The sequence below is a fragment of the Zosterops lateralis genome (genome assembly GCF_965231275.1).
Source record: "Zosterops lateralis genome assembly, chromosome: 14".
NCBI classification, from domain to species: Eukaryota; Metazoa; Chordata; class Aves; order Passeriformes; family Zosteropidae; genus Zosterops; species Zosterops lateralis.
This window is the reverse complement of record NC_139774.1, coordinates 2,745,194-2,767,831: the sequence shown is the minus strand read 5'-3', so window position 1 is coordinate 2,767,831 and position 22,638 is coordinate 2,745,194. Positions and strand designations below refer to the sequence as shown.

The 22,638-nt window shown below is 40.1% G+C and overlaps 1 protein-coding gene across 9 annotated transcripts in view; it reads left to right on the top strand.

Moving 5' to 3' along the window:
• LOC310915289 (ankyrin repeat and KH domain-containing protein 1-like) overlaps positions 1–22,638 on the top strand; it is a gene marked incomplete at its 5' end in the record, with an annotated part of 99,646 nt that overhangs the window by 14,502 nt on the left and 62,506 nt on the right. For all 9 annotated transcript variants that reach the window (XM_083872054.1, XM_083872053.1, XM_083872051.1 and 6 more), the window contains 4 exons: positions 248–401; positions 20,116–20,272; positions 21,265–21,412; positions 22,272–22,419. In XM_083872054.1, the coding sequence (XP_083728180.1) occupies positions 248–401; positions 20,116–20,272; positions 21,265–21,412; positions 22,272–22,419 (607 nt within the window). The remainder of the gene's footprint in view (positions 1–247; positions 402–20,115; positions 20,273–21,264; positions 21,413–22,271; positions 22,420–22,638) is intronic.

Genomic DNA, 22,638 nt, shown 5'->3' with positions numbered 1-22,638 from the left:
AAGGTGTTTTAAATTGTAATTTTTGCAATATTTTTTTATGCAGGATTTAGTGTTTTATTGTGATTTAAACTACTACTTCAGTGAGTTGACCAGATGTTTTTTGTAGTTTTGTTCTATGTTGTTGGCAGTTAAAACACAATTATGATAGCACAGATTATTTTTGTGGGATTTTTTTTTGTGGGTAATATTTTAGATTTACTTTAAAGCTTCAAAAATGGTAACATTGTTTTTCTAACTTGGCAAACAGGTTGAATCATTTATTTTGGACCAAGAAGATCTTGATAACCCAGTACTTAAAACCACATCGGAGTTATTCTTATCGAGTGCTGCAGAAGGTGCGGACTTGAGAACTGTGGATCCAGAAACACAAGCAAGACTAGAAGCCTTACTGGAGGCAGCAGGTACTTTCCTTGTGTAGTTCTTTTTCTGAACCTGACTTGTACACAGATCTGGCAGCACATAAATTTTGGCACTAGTGCAATCTTCAGGAGTCTGGAAATTTCCCATCATGAGCAGAACATGGAAAAGAAGCTCATAACTCTTACCAGTGTTGCAGGTTGCTTGGTCCACTCTTTCTGTATATACAAAGTTAGAAAAATTAATTTAAATTAAATGATATTTCATTGATTTGAGATTACACATGTTACCAGAGGGAGAATTAATGGGGAAAGAATAGAAGGAAGTGAACTTGCTAAAATGACTTTTTTTTTTCCCCTGCTGCTTTGGTCAATATGTAATTATTAAGTCATTACTCCAGGAATTTACTTTTTCCTCTGTTTTAACTTTCACAAAAGCATTTTCACATTCTGTAGTTCTGAGATATCACTGTTGGGAAATACATATTAAACATTCCTGTTTTGGATCCAGATATGATGATATAGTTGCCTCTACATTTATTAGGTTAAGAATGAAAGCCTGACTAATTCAAATCCTCCTACAGTTTGTGACTGAGATGTTTGTAATGGATTTGGAAATTATTCATTAGTGTCAAAATTCAAGGACAAAAAGATATAAACCTCCTGCTTTGAAAGAAATACCATTTGATTATCACAGGTGTATATTCAGACTTGTAGTGGTGTTTTGGTCTGAAATTGGAGTTTTCAGACCTTACTTTGGAACACTTAAAGAGCTACATAAAATAGCACTTATTTGCAGGTGTTTAGCTGCTAAGATGTGTACAGTCTTAAAGGAGAATTGTATTCTGAGGAAGCAAAAGGGGCAGGGATTTGAGATTTGAGTTCTCTTTGCATTTTGGATTTGAAAAAACCCCAGCTTAAAACACAGCACAGCTTTTGTCAGCAGAAAGGTGCAGCAGCCTGTCAGTTTGGTGAGGACCAAACTTTGTCTTGAGGGGAAAACAGGCTGTTCCTGGGATACTCCATGCACTAAGGTAATTTGGATAATTTAGTCCCTTTTAAAGTGCTTTTAAAAATGAAAATCAGTTCCTCGCATGTACCTGGTGGCTGCTGTGTCCCAAAGCCTATTTCTGGTTTTATAAATTGCCAGTGGATCTGGCTGATGTTGTGGGGCAGTGCTGGGGCTGCAGTGCTCACAGGGATCTCACAGTATTTGAAATATCCAGGAGGTACCTTTGCTGCTTGTAACGCCTGTGAGAATGCTGTCTTCAGATTTCTAAGCAGTAGTTGGGTATCTGTCCCCAGGATTAGATAATTTGGTTTTTAGTTGAGGTTTCCATCTCTTGTTTTTCCCAAGTAGATGAGTAGAGCAGAAGGAATCTGGAAAGAAGAGCAAATCAAAAAAGGAATGCCTTTGTTTGAGGACTTCATCTCCCTCTCTAAAAAGACTGGACAAAATTAATGCCACTTGATGAATGTGTGAGATCAAAAGAGTGAAAATACTCTGGGGAGAGTTGTCTAGTTAAGCTGTACTTGTCTTTCCCAGTGTGGATTGGAATACTAAAAATACCAGGCTAACCTAAAGAAGGTGCTGTGAATCCGGTAGTTCATTAATAAAAGCCATAATTTGACAGTGATTGAAAGAGAAGTTAGTGGTTAGGGGAGATGTTCTAATATCTTCACTGGATTTGTCTGCCTGGTTTGGCTAAAAATACCCTTTTTAACCCTAAGTGAGCTTCTAGGCTTCCATTATGGCAGCCTAGTGTTGTGTCTTTTATTCTTTTGCAGTTTGGCAATAGCAAGTGATTTCTGCTGTTCTATTAGTCACAGTTCAGTCCTCAGCATTGAGGATAGCTGGGAAAAGTAGATGGCAGAACTATGGCTCACACACATGTAAAGCCTTGTCTGTAGTTTCCAGGCTTAGCCTTGGTTGTGGTGATCCCCTGTGGTAGCCTTGATTCCACTGTACAGCTTAGAGGAAAATCAGTCTTGTGTTCAGTGTCTTGGATTTCTTGGGGTTTCTCACATGCCAGGCTTGTGGCTGTGTCATTAGAATCTTAATGAGTATGACTTGCAAAACTAGTTTTGCTCATTCTTCCTGAATCCTTTAATGCTCAGATCTCACTTGGACATGTTGTTTATTAGTTCTGGAAGGTAAGTTCTAGCAACTGCAGCCACATGGGATATTGTTCTTCAGAGTGCAGAAGTGGTTTTCGACTCTTGTGTACTGTAGGATTTGTAGGAGTTGTGTTTTGTTTGTGAGTAGCTGTCTTGATTTGAGAGCTGCTGCACAGGCGAGTGTAGAAGCCAGAGGTTATTTGAACTGCTTGAAAATGTTCCTGTAGGTTGTATTTACTCACCATGAGATTGCTGGATATTTTTCACTTGCTTATTCTGTTTCAAAGATTGTGGATGTTGAAGGTGGGAGCCTTAAGCCAATTTTCTAGCAAGAGCATTGTATCTCACCACCCTTGGCATAGCAGCAATTACACACACGAGCATATCCATGTAAACACAGACACAGATTCCTTGTTTTTCTCTGAAAACCTGCCTGATTAGCTTCAGCTTAGAAACCCATACTTTATTTTGTGAAAGAACAGGCATTTTATTAATGAACAACTACCTTTAAGCAACTGTCAGTTTGTATTATTCCAAAAAAATAAAGTTCTACAATCTGAAGACCAAGAGATTGTAATAAATATCAGTTGTTTCCACCTTCAGAAACTGAAGATAAATTAAAACAATTAAATCCTGTTGTTTGGCAAGTTTTGCCCTAAGCAAACCAAGTCTTGTATATCTTCCTTCAGTTTAACTCCCATTAGCAGAGAAGGGATTTATAGGTAAAATAACCTATGGAATGAGAACCATCCTGCTTGGAGGATGTTTCCATTTTTCGAGCTGTAATAAAACAGATTATTAGTATTCTGAGAGTGGAGTCCTGTTCTGCATTAAAAATATTTCGCTCCACTGTTAATTAGAGTACTGTTGATTTCTTAAAATAATATTTCAGCTCTGAAGAGTCATGATTCTTGTGTGGATCTTCAGTGAGAAAATCTATTAAATGCCCTTTTTAGGGGCATTAATTGACAACTGGAGATTGAGAGCTCTTTGCCACTGGGAATGAATGGTTAGAGTGTTGCTCTTGTTGGTGGGTTCCTTGTGGGTCCTCCACATGTTTTGGTAAAAGGGCAAAGTGGAAAATTCCAACAGGTTAAACCCGTTTAATTTTCTGTTCCCAACTTGTATTGGCATCAGGAGGGGGAAATGCCTCACTTGTGTTGTGCAGTCTTCTTTCTTTAGGTTGTTTTAGAGGATAGAGAAAGGTGTTGGTTCAGGCACACGGCCAGATAAAAATCCTGGATGCCCATTTGGTGTATTCTGCACCGAAAACACAGATTTCTACAGGAAGTTGTGAAATGTCAAAATGTTAATCCCTGCAGTTAAAATACCCTGTTGATAGTGTTTTAGCATGGTTTGGCTGAGTTTTCTGGGAAGTGAGAGAGTGTTACTGAACTGCTTTTTGACTTGAGGAAATAGCTTGAGTGCCTGTGTCTCTACCAGCAGAGATTTTAAGTGTGTTCCTTCTCAATCTGAACATTTAAACACTTTGACAATGAAGCATCAAAAAAAGATGCAGAAGAAAGTGGTAAAGAAACTTCAGCTGCCTTTGGGGGACATGATGTTCCTGTTGAGTATCTACACAGGGAGGAGTTCTGTAAGCAGTGAGTTTTTCAGGACTCCCACTATTGTTTGCAAAGAGGCTCGTGAGGAAAATATTTTGAGAGGGAGAATGTTGAGCCAAAGGTTTGTTTAATGAAACATGTGAATAGTCCATCTTTATGTTCAAACAGGGAGCAGAGTTATGCACATCCTTCTTTTCTGATTAAATACAGCATTAAAGGTGGCTGGAGACCCTCAGAAATGGTTTGGTGTCTTTGAGACTTTGAGGGATTAATTGTAGTGTAAATGGTGAAAGAGAAATCGAGTTCTAATAATGGGTGTCTGTTAATAACCTATGAATTTCAATAGTTCCTTCAGGCATGAGGACCTGATACTGCTCTTTGGAAAAGCTGGTAAGGTGGTGGTGGTGGGGGGAGTGGGTTGTGTATTTTGGAGCTGGGAAATGCAAAAAGTGGAAGTGATCACCTGCTTAGTGGAATTATAGGGCAAAGATGATAATATGAATGAGCCCAATGAAATCTACCTGCTTTAGGAGAAGCTGAAAAGTTAGACTAGATTCAGCAACTGTGAAATTGAGTGCTTTCCTCTGTGTATATGTATTTCTATTTACTCACTTGCCAACCTATTGACCAAACCTGTTTCGTTGTTTGTTTTTTTTTTACTCCTTCTTCTTGTGATGTGATCAAGCCCATTCATTATTCACTAACAACAGGGCTTACCAGGGAGTGAACTGTGGTCTAAAAGAATAGTGCCAGCGAGGCACAGCTTGCTTTCATCCTGCATCCAAGGAACCCTCAGAAAGTGTCAGAGACTGGGCTAGAGAAATTCTTTGATCATGTTATTTATGATGAATAAGATTCATGTGTGGATTTGGTGTTTCTTTACTCAGGGCTGATGAGTAACTAAGCTGTAATTTAAATAAAGATGGGCATTAGAAACTTAATGTCTGAAGGGTTGTCCAAGCTCCGCTCAAAACTGTAGAAGTGGGGATCTGCAGAAAACAGATTCATGTTTGTCAGTCAATTTATTGGTTGCACCTCTGTGCTTGTGGAATACAGAAAATCATATCTACATCAGTACTGGTGTTATGAAATAAAGAAAGAGAAGCCAGGTCTTTTGGGAGGAGAATCAGAGAGCATTGCTGGAATTTGAGCAAAGATGTAATTTTATTGTAAAAACGTTGCAATATCAAATTTGAAGTGTGTTTAGCCTCCTTCAGCATGGCCAAAATCTTACTTTAGTCCAATATTGAGACTAATTGTAAACCAAGAAAGGCTTTTCACCATAATTTGATCTGATCTAAAATAACTTTGTGTTATATGGACATGGTGTAGAGACCAAATAAGGGAAACAGTTTTCACTAGGAGAGTTTGAATAGGCTTCATTGTAGGTATTTCCTTAGAGATCAAAGCTGCCCTGCCACTGAAATCACCCCTGTCTTGTTAACTAGAAAGCTTCTGCCTTTGAGATACTGGCACATTACAATGACTTACTCATTTTCTTTCTTCACCATCTAAAGATTCAGAGTGGGAAGGAGTATATGGTATGTGAAACATACAGATTTGTTGTGCTTTTGAGTAAGTTGGATAAACTGAATTGTGTGCATGTAATTGAATTATTAATATATCTGTCCAAGATTTTGCATGATTTAAGTATTTTTTTAGTCTAGTAGGCTTTTAGATTAGAAGAAGTCTAGTCTAATCCTGCACTTAGTCAAATTAACTTCCATGCTTTGACAGTGTGTTAAATGTATCAGCTTCATATTTTTTAGCTGTTTTCCAGATGGATTTTGCTGTGAAAAACTGTCTCATTGTCATAACACTTAAATTGCTGCCTTTAGGTATCAGATGGCTAAGTTACCTTACCAGCTCTGAAAGCTTTACTTCTGGAGTTCTTTGGTCAAGGTGATTTTAACCTTTCTTCAGAGGGGAGGGGGAGTGAGAAGAGACGAGACAAAAACTTTATTTTGCAAGGTATAAAAATTGGCCAGGGTTCTCCTCAATCTCTCAAGTTGCCTATATATTTATATATATATGTATGTATGTCAGAGGTAGTCATAATTAATCAGCAAGTTCTTCATGATTGTACCATAAACCTTTTGTGCAATCCTCCTTTTAACAAGACTTTTTCAGTTCTGGATATAGTTTTTATTAACTCAGCTTCTCCTTTCCATTTTCCTTTTGCTGTATTTTATTTTTCATGCAAGTTGGATTCTTCTGTAAGATAAAACACTCTTTGCTCTTTTGTTCCAATATGGGGAACATATTATTGCTGGTTAAAAACTTCTTTCCATTCAGTATTGATTTCAGGAGTTCTTCTTATATTAGTCCTTGGAGTAGCCTCAGCCAAAAGGAATGTAGGAAGACTTTGGGCAGCAGAAAAGCAGCAGTGCTTTATTGGCAGCCCTGTGTCGTGCCTGAATTGAGATGGGATGTAACCAGTGCAGAGTTCTTCTCCTTGGTCGCTGTCCCTGCCTCCTCTCTGAGCAGATCCCTGTGGTGTGGGGCTGTCCTTGGGATGCTGGGAGGGAGGGGAGCTGAGATGGGAACTGTGGGAAATGAAGCAGTTACTGCTCTTGGAATTTTGAGTTCACCAGAATGTGACTCTTCTCCTGAAATGTGTCAGGAGAAAGTGAGGAAGGAGTGAGGAGGTAGACAAGCCTCAATCTTTTGCTTGTATCTTCTGCAAGAAGAGTCTTAGTAGATTATTTAAAAAAAACTCAATTACATTGACTTGAGATGTTTGGTTTTTTTATTGTTGTCTGCATTTGTCAGTCATGTAGTTTCCTTAGCACATGGTGATAAAATCAGAGTTTAGAAGTGCTCTAAAGAGAGTTTGAGTATTGGCTGGGTGTTTTGGGGTGTGCAGATGATCAGATCTGAATCAGTGTATCAGATTTCCCTTTTTGGGCTTTTTTTTTAATGTTCTGTAGCTTAATATTCAAGCGTGGTGTCAGTAACCAGTGCCAGGCACTTCTCTCCATACTGGACTAACTGGTCAGTCAGGTTGGTGTCTGCATGTGGAGCCACCCCTGCTGGAGCTGCTGGAGGTGTCCTGTGAGGAGTCACTGCACTGGAGCAGGGCTGGCTGCTGCCAGAGCACGGTGCTGGGGACACCTCAGAGGAGCTACCTGAGCTCTCGGGGTGGGCTGTAACACATCTGTCTATAACACTTGTGTCAGTTCTGTACTCTTATCAAATATTTGGGGTCTTTTAAAGTGTCAGAAGTAACAGATTTACTGAGTCATCAATATTTTGCAGTGTAGCGCATGAATTGGTTGGTTTTTTCAATTGTTTACTTTGACAAAATGTTAGTGTTGCATATTTGGAAGTAGTTATAAGCAAGTTTCTAAGAAAACAAACAGTAATATAGTATATGCATAGTGTAAATTATTAAATTCTTCTTATTTCTAGAAAGTCAAGCTAGTTTTCACCTATTAATGAAAACCAAAATACATGAAATATACTGTCACTCATCTTTGATTCTGCTTATGGAAACAAGTGGCTTTTTTTACAGTGGGGTATGAGCATCTTCACTTCCAGCTATAAATTATTTTGTGCTGTTTTACAGGCCTTACTTTGAAAACTAAGAACTTAAATCCCTAAAATTAAAACGAGCTGTAATACATAAAGCATCTTGCACAAAAAAACAGGTTATATTCTTTGTGAATATGAATTATTTAAATACTTGAAGATTCAGAACATACTAGGATATGTTTTAAAAAAATTGCATTGCTTAAAGTTATCCTGGTTATATTCATCAGGAAAGTAGTTGCTGTGGGAGCAAAATGCACAGTGCAGTTCTTCAGGGATTTTTCCCCCTGTGTAATAAAACTTGCCTTCAAACCAAGAATTGTTAACCTGTCATTTAGGCATCACCTTTCTCTGAAACTCTGTACAGCTTCTTAAAAGTTTTTCAAAAATTTGGCTGAAAAAAGTCTCAGTAGATTCAGTTTTATCTTCTTCTCTTCCTTCTCCCCAGGCAAATTCAGCTGTGCTTGTGCCATTCCTGATGGGTGGCTTTAGGAGCTGGTTAGACAGACAATCTCCAGTGCTGGAAGCTCCAGAGCATGCCAAGCCCACTGCAGTCCTTGGCATCAGAAGGTTTTTTGGACTGCCAGGCCTCAGTGTTATGTACTGAAATACGTAACTCAAGGGTGAAGGGAGCACTGAGCTGCTTCCTTTGGAAGAGCTTTGTGAGGGAAGGGAGGAAGATGTAGTAAAGCAGTTAGGGGTTTTTGGTGGCTTTGACTCTTCATTAATGCACCTATCAAGGTTCAGTGTTCCCTTTTCCAGTGCAGCCATCCTTACAGCTGATTTGCAGACTGAGATCACCCTCAGCTTTCCTTTTATTTTTTTTTCCCCTAAATATCATCTAACCTTTCTCTGCCCTTAACTCATGTTCTTTAGACTTTCAGCTGCTCTTGTTCTCCCCTGGAGTCTCAGTACGTGATCTCTGTTCTTCATAACTTTATGCCCCAAATGAGTCGTGTTACTGAAGCTGAGCTCTATTGATGCATGGAGAGAGGAGTGTTATTTCATCTGTCCTGCAAGCTGTGTTTTGTTTATACATCTCCATTTGTTGTCTGCCTTTTGCCTTTGGTCTGCAAGTTGAATTTGTCTTTAAATCTACCACTACTTTTCTGAAGAACTGTTACAAATTATTCTGTGTTTGTGCATTTGATTATTCCTGTGTATGTGTGTGTATCTGTATTTTTTTCTGACACTCATGTTTGAATATGTCCTTTAAAAAAAAACCTTCTCAACTCAGAATCATTAGAAAGGCTGAAGTTGTGTCTTTGCTTTTAAAGAATTAGTTGGCTTTTGAGTAGCAAGAGGAAGACCACAGCAAGCAGGAATGTTCTAACCAACCTGGCCTGACTTCCAGCTGGCTGTGTCTAGTATTGCCAAAACCAAGTAAGCAGCATGTTTTGGAAGTCTCTAGAGGGAAAGCAGGAAGATTTGCTAATAAAAAAGGATAAACTTGCACTATGCCTGTGCTTTTGGCTATCAGCCTTCAATTATAGTGAGAGCACCAGTACCTGATCCTCCTCCCCAGCTGTAGAGACACAGCAAGAGGTACAACAACTTTATTTTAGTCTTTACGCAGATGAAGAGCAAAGACCTGGAGGAAACAGTGAAAGAAGTTTGTTTTGGTAGAACCTTAATTGGCTGAGCTTTTTCATACTCACTATTGGAAGCAACTATCTCCATTGGATTTGTGCTTGTTACAGTTTCTCTCTGCATTGTGCTCTGAAGAAGCTCAGTAAAACTTATTTTGTGCGGGGCTACATGTTGGATTCTGTGACCTCTGATAGATAAAATCTCCCATCTGAAGCACCAGAGCTTCAGAGACATGGACTGGATGAAAATGCATCTCTTTCCTTTTGTTTTTAAAACTGCAAGAGGATGCTGCAAAAAATAAATAGATGGGATGACCCCCACTGGGATGTTCTTGTAGAGGGGTGTTAGCAGTAGATGAGTGTGTGCTTTCTTCAAATTGGGTCATAGTAAAATAATTCTATATTTTCTTTCTGAAGACTGTAATATTCTGATTTTTGGTAGTTTGCCAATCTACTGTGACATTCTTAAAGGTCAGTCTTTCAGGATCTTTTGTTATGCATCATGTTTGTAGTGATGTATGTAGTGATGACAGTATGCTGAAAGGCATTTTAGGCAGAGGAGAGGGTTTTATGACAAGTTTCTCAAATGTTCAGTTTGAGACATGAATTTATAACTAGTCTGTGCTATACACCAGTAGTGTAGTGATTTTTTTTTTTTGAGGAAGTGGTGCACTTGATCACTCTCTGAAAATGCTCCGTGTTTTGGCTTGCTTTGCCATACGTAATTAGCATAAACTGGGGACTAAAACTCTCTGGACCATCTGAGTTAGCTCAGTGATGTTACTGGCACTCAGTTTGCTTTTAGATCTTTGCTTGAAAATGTAGTAATATTTTCAAATGTCTTTTTCCCAGATAGTCACTGAGTACTTTACTGAGTCAGTTGCTTTGTGATTCAGGAAGGGAATTACAGCCCATTGGGGCTCAGTTTGCCACTGACTGCCAGAAACTTTGAGAAGAGTTCAAATGGGCTGTTTGTCTATAAATAGCACTCAAAGGTTACTTGAGTTCTTGCCTTCCTGCATCTCTGTTGTGCAGGGGGGTCATATCCTGGAGTCAGTCTCCACTGGGGTGTGATACTTTCCTTTCCTTTAGGATGGGGGTGTCTGTAAAATTAACTTGTTTTCAAGGGACACAAGCCCTGAAGAGGATGAGACATGACCTGAGTTAGAATGCTCAAAGTCATGAACAGGAATTCTGTGCACTTTTCACAGCATGAATATTTTTTTTCTTCTCTTGATGTTTCTTAGGGGTATGTGAGGGGTTTTTTTGCTCCCTACCTTCCCACAGTGGACAGTGCCATTTCCATGTGTCTCCTTCCCTTGTTTCAGTAGCAGTCTTAGCTATTTGACGTGTATCTTTCAGATTCTTGTAGCCAACTGTCACACTTGAAATGAGAAAATGTTTCTCTCTGATAAGCTATGAAAGGAAGAACCAGGAAATGAAGAATAATTGCCAACCATTAGCTGTGATATTTTTCTGTAAAATAATAAATCAACTGTTTACATTTTTCCATATTTGATGGCACAAAGTAAAAAAAATCTAGCTTTCTTTACAGAGGTCATAATTTCTGCTTCTGGATCATTTAGTAAGTTGTGACTTTTGTAGTTTTGTGGGTAAATATTGTGTACACTACAATCTTAGCTTAAAATAAATTCCCCAAGAGTGACTTAGGGGTTTAAAACTACTTTGTATAAGAACCCAGAAGGAATCAGATTCTTTCTTCTCTTCCTTAACATATAGGAGTGTCTGAGCTGAGTGTTGGTCCAAAGCTTGTAATTTGAGCAGAGCTCCTGTGATTCTGACTGAGCACTGGGTGGGTGACAGCAGCTTTCCATGCCTGGCACTGTGCCACTGGTGGGCTGGGATGCACTGGGATGTGCTGGAATACACTGGGATGCACTGGGATGTGCTGGAATACACTGGGATGCACTGGGATGCACTGGGATGTGTGTGCTCACGCTCTGCTGGGCAGGCTGGGGGCAGGTGACTGCCCGGCTCGGGGATGTGCTGATGCTGCTGTTTAACTGTGTCCAGTTCAAAGGCAAACAAAGCCCGGAGAACAATTCCACCCCTGGCTGAAGTTTTCCCTTAGCTAATCACAGAAAGGCTGGCAAGCCTGATCCAACCACAAGAGCATTTGTTTTATGTCTATAAGTATAAAATGGAGTTGAACACTCTCTGGTGCTGCAGCCCTGGGGAAGGTGTGGGGGGTTTCTGGCAGGAGGAGATAGGGAGGGAGGGAAGAGAAGATTGGCAAGAGAAAAGGCATTGGACACTCAAGTAGTTTGCTGCTGTGGCAGATCATTCTGGGTGTGTATTGCTGGCCTTTATCTGTGTTAAGGCTGGGGGAAAAAAATAAGAATTCCCTGACTTTGTCATTCAAAAAAATCTTATAACAAAGTACTAAGCTCCTATTTAACTGTGATATCCAGTGTAACTCCTATTTAATCCCAGCAAAGCTCCAAAACAAATTCAGGTTTTTCAGAATTACGTAGATAAAACACTGTTTAATCCCATTCTTTTCCTTTATAATTTGAATTAAAGTTAGTACTGTGTTTCAAATATTTTTCTCAAATCTTATATTTTCTTGCAATCAAAAACAAGTTGGGAAGAAGGTCTTAGTAGGCAATGGGTAAGAGTGCTTTTTTCCTTTAAAAAATAAAAACCAAACCAGAACAAACCCTGACAATTTAGTGGAGCAGGTAGAAATAGCTGGTAGAAATAGTTATTCTCAGCCAGAACTGGCAGTAGTTTTCACTGTACTATTACTCCTGTCCTGATTGTGGTTGCTGCTTTAAAACACAAGGTAAACCCAAGAGTTGTTCTCCCCCAGATCACCTGCAGTGAGATGGATGGAAAAGCTGTTTGCTGCTGCTGAAATACCTCTGTAATCATGGCACCAGAGTAATTTGTGATGCTTCCATATAAACTACATGCAATATGCATGGGATCCAAGTGCATTTGTTTGAGTGATCAGCATATTTTTCTGCACATTTGTGATGAATGTATCTGGAAGTCGTGGTGTCCAGTCCAGCAGTGTCTTGAGGGTTGCATCTGGGAACTTGTTCCCTTGTAGTAAGGCAAGTGTTTCTTTGATAGAGATTTAATAGAAACAAAATCTGGAAAATTTGAAAGGTTGAGTTTCTTTCTAAAGATCCTGGATTAGGACAGAAAAATTTGGAACAAGCATTGTGAATGAGCGACAGGAAGGTGTGTGAGATGGGTAAGGTGGTTTAGTGGCTGTTTGCTGTCATAGGCAGTAATCTGCTGTTCCTGCACAGTTTTCTCTCCTTTTACCAGTTCTGGTGGTGCCTGGAAAGACCTTTTGCTGGTCAGACTTATCTGTACTGAGAGGAAACTTCCTCTTCTTTCCCTCAGTGTGAGGGCACTGGGGGAAATGTGGGGAGAGGAGGAGCACAAAGTCATCCTTCTGGAAGTGGCCAAATGTTAGACTGGCACAGAAAAGCTCGTGTTATTTCAGCTTTAGAAAAGGTAACTTAATGTTCATACCTGGGAGAAAATGGATGCCTAATGAAAGCTTGGAAAAAATCAAACTGACAGAAAAATTGAGAGTTCTGCTGTGGCAAAGTCTGGCATGGTCAGGATTTTAAATAAGATGAGGAGTTTTGAGGAGGTAGTTGTGTGGATAATTTTTTTTGTATCATTCTATCCTATTTGACCTCTTGTGTGTTAACAAATCTCGGCTACAAGATTTAAATCAATCTTTTATTTCAGTGTTCTCAGCTAAAATATGTGTGGTATTCCATATCTGTCAAATACCTGTATTCTTTCTTGCATTCTGAAAACAAAGGAATGGGGTGGATTGGGTTGGTGGAAGGGAATTAAATGAAATTGCAGACTATTTGGGAAGATTGGGATTTTTCTAGAAACATCTATAAATCTATGTAAAGCAGTTTTTCATTGCTGAATTTGCTTACTGGGCTTCCAAGCTGTACTAAAAATGGAAGTGTATGGCTGAGGTAGTGAATTCCCTGACTAGGTAGCCCTTATTGAAGTGACGTGAGACTAAATTGAAATCTAAATTTATAAATTGCAACTTAATGAATCTAATTTCTCAAAAGAAATGTTAATGAATATTGACTAGTTAATCAAGGATTTGTGTTTATGTGGAATTTAAAATTAGTTTTCAGAGTGTGAGATATTTGAACACACTAATGTAAAAGGAGATGATCTCCAAAAGGAACCCTTGCCATCAAAATGTTACTGAAATAACAGTGAGAACTAATTGTAGCTGGAGAAGTACTTCCTGGCTTTTGATTCTGGAAAAGGAAAATCTCACAGCTCCAGCTGCCATGCTGGAAAGAGGAGAGCATGTGCTGGAGATTGCTGGCTCCTGTTCCAACAAATGCATTGAAATAGATGTAAATGCAAGTGTAATATTAAGAGTTTGTAGTGTCAAGTAAGTGAAAATTGGGAGCTGGAATTAGGGGAAGTTTTCTCCAAAAGTGTGTGTATGTTATAATGGCCTTTCAGGTTTTCTCAGGCATCCCCTTTCACTTGTGAATATTGCTGGTGGATAATGTGGATGATTGCCTATTATGTGTAAGAGTGTGGGTTTGTGAAGAAGGGATATTTTGAGATAAGGACCATGAAATACAGTCCAGGAGAATGAATTTCTGCTTTTGCCAGGAAATGCTTAGCAGATTATCTGAACATGATTTTTCAGATTGCACTGGAAGTGTCATTTTTGAGTGTCACAGTTTGCTGTCAGGAATATGATTTGTAGCAATTGAGAATTCAGCTGCTCTTGAAGTCTATGGGGAGCTGTGATGGTGACATGAAATATTGTAAAATGCTAATTAATAAAATTAAAAAAAAAACCCTCAAGCTGTAGCTCTTAATTTCATGCTAAATGAATTTTATTTAGCATGTCCAAATACTAATTGAGAAGCAGAAAAATCAAAATTGCAGCCAGTGAGTTCTGTTTGTGCCACGCACTTGGTGAGATGGGAAAATAGTTTTATAGTGAAAATCCGTATCACGTGTAGTATATAACAGGATGTGTTGTGGTGTGAGGTGCAGATACCCCAGGGCTGGTGGAGTACAGGGAGTTTTCATTGCTCTGCAGCTGAACTGAGATCAGACCAAAACTGTGATTTTTCAGTGGTAGTGATTGCAAAGGCCTGTGCTTGGCTTGGAAAGACTGAAAGCCTCAGTGAAGTTTTTTTTAGTGTTTTAGAAAACAAAGCTAAAATAATCCCTACCATATCAAACTGTTCCATGCCTGGGAATAGTAGTGTTGAAATGACCGACTGAAAAATGGAGAAGCATTCTGCATAATGCTTTTCCTAAAAACAAAACAAACAAAAAACAAACAAACAAACAACCCCCCCCCCAAAAAAAAAAAAAAAAAAAAAAAAAAACAAAAAAAAAAAACCCAAAAAAAAACTTGCCCAAAATTCCCAGATGGCGTTGCTCAGACTATACTCTCACTTAAAACAGTTATTTTCCTTATACTTCAAGTAGACTTTCCTTGTAATTCTAATGTTCTTTAGTTTAGTGTGAATTAGGGTTTTTTAACAACACTTCATATGAAAGTTTTTAAAAGCATAGGAACTTTAGAAGATGAGTGCACTAGGATGAATTATTAGTATTTTCTAATTTCTTTACCTGAGGAGTACTGCTCAATATGTGGCTTTTTCCTTGAGGACTTTAGCCTGAGCAATCAGCATACAATAAGCTACATGTAAATATTTAAAATATATTCAAAAAATTGTAAATATATTTATGTCCCTCATTCTGATGCTGCAAATTAGATATCTTAATACAGTAAAACTTGCAAATGACTGTTCCTTTTGGTTTGCTTGGCTTTGGACTGCCCTTTACAAGCAAATGGAGTATGCTTTTCTTTGGTTTACTGGTTCTGAAATTGATGTAATATGAAATTTGTATTTGGGAAAATATTTAGACATCGTCAGAGAGGAGGCAAGTGCACACTTAATGTTAGTTACACAGGCAGTGTGTAACTTTCCCACTCAACCACCTGAGACCTTACAGAGCAGTGTGTGTTCAGCTCTGCTTGTTGCCTTCATCTTGCAGCAGCTCTGTGATGTGCTAGAGTTGATACTGTTCTGGTGGTGTTGGCATGAGGCTGTGGCAGCTTTGGACAGTCTAGACCTTCTCAATTCCTCTGAATGGAGATTCCAGTAAAGAACCTAAAACAAAGTTCCCCCCCTCTCCTTCCTTGAACCCTCTTCACCTTGTTTGAGGTGCTACTTGTACACCAGGCTGATTAGAGCAGATTCCTGACATACTGTTAAAGAGATAAGAGACACATTTCTGGGCCATGATTCTCATTTTGAACTTCTTTGGGCCTTTTAAAGCTGTCCACCACATTTCCACCACAACCTGTCTTTGGGGTGTGTAAGCCCTTAAGGACCCCCAGCTGATTCTGTATGGACTGAAGTTGAATTAGACTTTGTGGTGAACATGAGGGCATAAATTGGATGCGTTACAAGTAAATGTCCTCCAGTGTGTGTTAGAACATGCAGTGTGCTGGAACTGGCAGGGAAAACACACAATCACCACTGAATCTGCTGGGCTTTGTGAGGATTATTGGACATTATCTCTTGAATATATTGGTCTTTTTGGAGCAGCCTCCTTTGATGTTCAAAGTATATGTTGACACCAACTGTATGTCCTGTGAGGGACTTAACTGTGTTTTTCAAAGGCACAAACCTGTTGGTGTTTCATTGTTTTCTTGAGGCAATATCTGCATCTCTGACCTGTTAAACTTAGATCACACTGAGAAGTTACCGGCTGATTTCAGGTTACCTTAAAACTCTAACCTTGGTAGTTACAAGGTGGGAATACCCTGATGAGTCTGAAAGTCAACAAGGAAATTGGAGTGCTGGTTATAGGAGCAGAGGTGTGTATCTGATGAGCAAGCCTTTCCCTTGAAAGGTGAGTTCCTTGTTCTGATACACCTCTGTAATGAACTTCAGGCTAATTTAAATAGTTTAGTAATATGGCATTAAGGCGTGGAACATCTGGCATTATCTGGCCCCAAGTTCAGGCATTGACCTCTGCCATTGTTGGGTAGTGCTGCTGGCCTTGTTCCTGCTGGGTCTGTGAGCAGCTGGCACGTGGCTCCAGCAGCAGGTGAAGAGCTGCCCACTGCAGAAGATGTGAAGATGTGTCTGGCTCTTCTCATCTGAAGGTCTGTGGGGCCTGCAGTGGCCCCACTTTTCCCTGCAAAGGGAAAAGCAGGAGCATCACAGTACAGGTGAGAGTCTCTCTGTTCTTCCAGTTGTCTGTTTTTCAGGAATATCCTTAAATAGTGACTTTCCGGACCACTGTTCTTAGGTTGTTAGAAGGCACAGGCTTTATAGTAATTCTGTCCAGGTTGGTTTTGAATTCACCTTTTTGGTCTTTGCATGGCAGCTTATGTTGGATGAAGGCACTTTTGGTTTGCTTAAAAACATCCTCTTCATCATTTTAGTGTTAAGCTGTAACCTTGCATTAGAAACATCACCCTCTTCATATGATTAATGACTGTGGGCTGTTCTCAACCAAAAACAGCAGGTCCCACATTCTCTTTTCAGACTTAAACCTGCAACAGTGATCAGTCCATGAAAAGATGGAAAGGATGGCCTCGATAGAGGCTTGTGTGTAATATTCCAGGAAGTACAGAATGTCAGACCTTGGGTGTCAGATCAGTAACGTATTAGAGAGACTGTAATAATGTGAGAAATTATGATCACTCTTGTGTAAGAGTGCACAGAATGGTCCTGAGGATGCTTTCAGTATTTGTTGGATGTAAAGAGGCAAGAAGAATTTTGGCCAAGATCCTGCACGTAAATCAGACTGCTGGAGTCCCTGTGTGTATGAGAGTGACACAAGAACAAGAGGTTTGAACACAAAATTAAGTAAATTAAAGATTAAAAGACACATGAGCATTACAGCATTGAGATTCTGGCATAGTCATCCTAAATCATAGCAAAATAAAAACTTCAAATTGTTATTATATAGTAAAATATTGAGTATAATGTGCAAAAGGGGAGTGAATGAATGTGTGTCTGCAGTGGTAATTCTTGTAGTCTGTCTCCCTTTGACTCCAGCCAGCCAAACAAATGTCAGCTCGGATGTCTTCTGTGGCTGTTGATTAGTTTTGGCATGTGCAGTATAAGACTGTGAAATTAGGAGCTGGGGATGGCACCTGGGTTGAGCTCTAGCTGGTGAGGTAAATAAAAGGGACCTTCCACTTACCCTCTGAAGGGCCTTGGTGTGGTTATAGCTCATTTTTTAGAACAAAGTCCAAAACTGGAGTGAGCTGTAAGCGTGCTCTGACTGTCCAGAAGGAAGAGCCAGTGTGGTTGGTGAGTCCTCCAGGAGACCACCAGCTGTTAATCCATGAAAACAGGTACTTTGGAATAGGAGAGCTGTAGTGGGTCAAGTTTGTGTCTTTGTCAGGCACAGGAGATCTGTGGTGTGACCTCTGCCTTCAGAAATCCCAGGCATGAATGCCACAACAACCTTTTAAAACAGAGAAGATATCAAGTGTAGATCCTGCTTGTCCAGGCAACCTATCAGTTCTGCTGCCTTGGTGAGCTGAAATGATGGAGGTATTCGATGTACTTGTAGTTAGTCAGGTCACTAACTAGTGTCTTAGTGGGCTTCTGGATTGTGTGGGGTTTTGATGATGGTGTTTTGGTACTTTTTTGGGTTGGTTTCTTTTGGCTGGACTTCATATTTCCCACTTCTTTTGTCAACAGTAGAGCTGTTAACAGCTCCTTCAGTAAGACCTTTTTTAAGTGGAGGGAAACTGCAGTTGTGTTGCTCCTTGTGAGCTAAATCTGTGCATTTTTAGCCTTTGCTCAGGGGTCCTGTGGATTTCTCTCGAGTACTTTTCCATGTTGTTTACCACGGTGTTCAGCTTTGGTTGCAGCAGTCCCAGATGAGGCCTCAGTGCTGAGTTGTGAAGACTTAATTCTTTGTCTTTCCTTCAGCAGTGCTTTATGTACACTGCAATGCAGCGTAAGCCAGCACTGCCACCAGAAATAGCCTGTGTAAACATCTCAGCAGTTACTCTGTGAGCCATCCTGAGGAAACAGAGCTCTGGAAAAACTGTCACTTTCTTGGTGTATTTGGTACTGAATTGATGTCTCGACCCAGTTTTGCAGTGACTGTCCCCCAGTGTCCCACCTGCTCCAGCTGCAGAGACAACAGGACTTCCAACCCCTTTACACCAGCAGCAAATCCAGTTTACAGGAATACATAAGGTTTCAGGCTTCTTGATAACCTTGCTATATTTAACAGCAGTGGCACAGGAGTGCTGGCCTTGACCCTTTGGAGGTGGAAGGGCTCATGTGGCCAGTGGCCTCCAAGAATCCATGGCCCCTCATTTTTGTGCTCTGATTGCTCTGGACTAGCCAGGCTTCCAACGCAGATAGACTGAGGTGTGATTTCTGATTTCATTGCTGAGCGGACAATTAGTTATAAATTGGTTTTCATAGCCCCTTGACAATGTTAAAGGGATCCAGATGTGGGATGCTGGAGCCAGGGAGGAGGTGCACAAGTCTCTTAAGCAGCTCATTGAACCTCCACTGCTCATTTCCATCAGCCAAGTAAACTGCTGCACCCCAGGGGAGGTGTGTGTCTCCATGGCAGGAGGGGGATTCTCTGTCATGTCCAGCCCCACATTCCAGTGCTGTCAGCCAGCACTGGGAGCACTGTGCCAGCCATGCAGGGCAATGTCACACTGTGCCTGCTGTGTGCTGCCATAAAGAGTTTTGGGTGGAGACATTTGGTAAGTATTGATTCTTACATTACCAAGAAGCAAATTGGATACTCTCAAACTGGGGAAATATAGGTCTGAAGACAATGTTCAAACTTAAAATACGATTTATTCTATAATAATTACAAGCTGGGTTGTGGGAAATGTGTAAATCAAACCTGCAGAGATATGCACATACCAAATAGCAAATCTTCTGAGGGATAAGGTGCCTCATTTCCAGAGGTTTGTATCTAATTTTCCCCTTTTTAACAGCTAAGGAATTGAAAAATTACTGAGTCATGACTGGTGAAGGTGGTTGATCTATAAACCAGTAACCATTTGCTTTTTGTAGCACACGAAATTGATTGATTTATGGTTCAGGTTTTTTGTGGGTGGCTGGGAGGTATTTGTGCTGTTTGCACATTTGTACATGAAGATACAAGCCCTGCCCACACTGCAGTGATTGTTTGCACATGTTGCATAGGCTGTGCTTAACTATGAGCAGTAAAACCTGTGTGGAGTAAAACTTGAGCAAAGAAACTGTTATAAAAAAAAGAAACTGTTAAAAAAAATTCCTTGAATCTCAGCATTTCTACTATGTTATGCCTGTGAAGGAGAGGCATTGATTTAAAGTATACTTAAAATATTTGAAATTTCATTTCGTAACTTTTGTTCCTTTAGCTAGAGCTGGGCAGTTGAGAGTGGCAAATTACTGGAATTTAAACTAATTAACTTTAAAGTTTTTCCTTCTCTTAAAAAAGAAAGATATATTAGAACTCAGTCTGCTTTGGTTTTAAGTGGGAAAGGGGTAATAAGTCTTTTAAGTTGAAAAATTCTTCGCATTCAGGAAATATAATAACACCTGTTTCCCAAACTTCTGATTTTGGGCTATAATGCACGGATCTATCCTTATTACCTCAATATGATGGTTTTTGGTGTTCTTTTGAGTTCTTCAAAGGTATGAGGTGAGAGTTTGGGACAAGTAACAAAGCTGCCGTTTGAAAGATACAGGGGTTTTAGTACTATATTAGAGTTAATTAAATATTCAGGTCTTGGGCAAATGTTAGCAGATAGTTTAGTTTTAAGTAGCTAATTATCTGGCATGTTTGCAAATGATTTTTAACTAATAGTGCATGTGGCTGGACTCTAAAATAGTGTCTTTGCGTTTCTTTTGTGTGACTTTCATACTAACCTGACTGATGAACGAACGTGCACTGAAGGAATTGGTAAATTGTCCACTGCCGATGGCAAAGCCTTCGCAGATCCCGAGGTTCTCCGGAGACTGACGTCGTCCGTCAGCTGCGCGCTGGACGAGGCGGCCGCCGCGCTGACGCGGATGAGGGCCGAGAACAATCACAACAACGGGCAGGTGGACAAGTATGTACTCACCATCCATGGTTCCCCAGCTATGGAATGGGATTTCATTTCAGATTTGGTCAATTGTACATGCTCACCACCCCTGCTTTCCCAGCTACGGAATGGGATTTTATTTCAAATTCAGTTATTTGTATGTACTGACCTCCCCCAGTTTCCCAGCTATGGAATGGGATTTTATTTCAAATTCAGTTATTTGTATGTACTGACCTCCCCCAGTTTCCCAGCTATGGAATGGGATTTTATTTCCAATTCAGGTAATTTTATAGTTAGTACTTGGTAATGGAGCTGTTCTTCTGCTAGCGGAAGCAGATTTCATCTGGAGGTGTAACTACTGTCCCATCAGGTTATTGGCTTCATAGAGTAAGAGAAAAGTACAAAAGTATATTACTTTCTAACCTGATGGTCTTTCTGTGTACCAGAGAGTTGAGTTCTTATTCAAGAAAGCTGTCAGTTCTTAGCTGTAGAAGAGTGGGTGGTTGCTCTCTTAATTACAGAAGTTTGTCTTGTTTCAGTATTCATAGTAGCAATCTCTGTGATACTTGGCTGCTGCCTTTTTGGCTTTGTCTGCAATAGGAATTTGCCTTGGCACCTGCAGTCAGCAGTTTGTCATGGTCACAGCCTCTGTGTATGTGGCATTCCCTGAAGTGGGAATAGCATCAGTAGGGTTTGCTCCTGTCCTGCAAACACCACAAAAACCAGCTTTGAGGGCTCCTCATTGCATCTGGTCTGTAGGAGAGTGTATTACACATTAGCAACTGATGAGAACAAGCTAAGTTAGACAATAAGGAAAGTGTCTATCTCCATTTCACCTGTGGAAATAATGTGAGTGTATATGTAGATACACTTTTTAAAAAATACATTTAAGGTGTATTTTCAAGTAAAGCTTAGCACTGGGGTCAGGAGTCTTTACTTAAGGCTTCCTCCTTGCCTAGGAAAGCTGCCTAGGTGTTGCAGGTGTGTTTTGAGCTCACTGTGTGTCCCTGATTTTGCAGTCGCAGTTTGGCAGAGGCGTGCTCCGATGGGGATGTAAATGCTGTCCGGAAGCTGCTGGATGAGGGACGGAGCGTAAATGAACATACTGAAGAAGGAGAGAGTCTGCTTTGCTTGGCCTGCTCAGCAGGATATTATGAATTGGCACAGGTAAGTAACTAATACAGTTAGAGCTAAACATTTGGGAAGCATTGTCTGTGGGGTTTCTTTGATAGGTAAACATTTTATCTATTGTAGTTATTATAATTCTTTTATTATGTCAACAGAATATCAGTGAATACAGCTTATTGTGGGTTTCCAGTTATTGTTTGGGTTTCTTTAATGGAAAATGCAGTCACAAATGCCTTTAGGTTGAAGGGACTTGTCTGAGGAATGAATCCTCTGTTTTGTGGTGTATCTACTTTTCTGGCATTGTTCTAGATGCAGTCCAGCTGTTCTGCCAAGCAGGAGGATCTAAAATAGCAGCAAACCCAAATACTACAATTGGTTACCTTCTAAAAGCTCATATCTCAGTCACACAATCCTTTTTTTAAATCACATTCATATCAACAGTGCATTAATTTCTGTTAATTTTGAGCTATATTGCTTCTGTATCTAAGAGCAGCTGCTTTGAAATGTTTAGGTGATAGTTCTCGGAAATACCCAACTTCACATTTTGGTGCCAAAACACAGGACAAGGAGAGAACTTCTCACCTGTGACCTTGACCTGTGGGTGCCCTGGTCATTATTGCAGGTGACAGTTTCTGTGCTGTCATTCTGGTCAATGAGTTGCCCTGTGACTTTTGAAAGTTCAGTATTTCACTGGAACTTAGATATGAACAAATGCAGAAACTCAGGGTTTTCTGCAGCAGAGCCCAGTGCAGGCAGTCACTGTGAATGGTCCTGCGGATGGCACTGGACTGTGAGGGGATGTAGCAGCTCCCTGGGGAACCAGTCTCACAAACCCCAGTGAACTAAAAACAAATGGTTGGTGTTACAATTTGCTCACTGTAGTGAATTTTGCCCGTAGGTGCTTCTAGCCATGCACGCCAATGTTGAAGATCGAGGGAATAAAGGCGACATCACTCCCTTGATGGCAGCTGCTAGCGGGGGCTACGTGGATATTGTCAAACTCCTCCTTGTCCATGGTGCAGATGTCAATGCACAGTCCTCCACAGGTAACTGGGGAGCAGGAGCACAGTTAGTAAGGCTGGCACATAAGGCACACAGCTCTTTTGAACATCTGTGTTTTTGTCTAACACTTTCATTCACAAGAAAATGTGACAGGAACTATTAGGAATAGACCAGATCTGTAGTGAATGTGTTTGGAGTCTTAACTGGCCATTATTAAAGATAGGCTTTAATATAAATTCTAATGGAATGCACTCTTCCTGTAA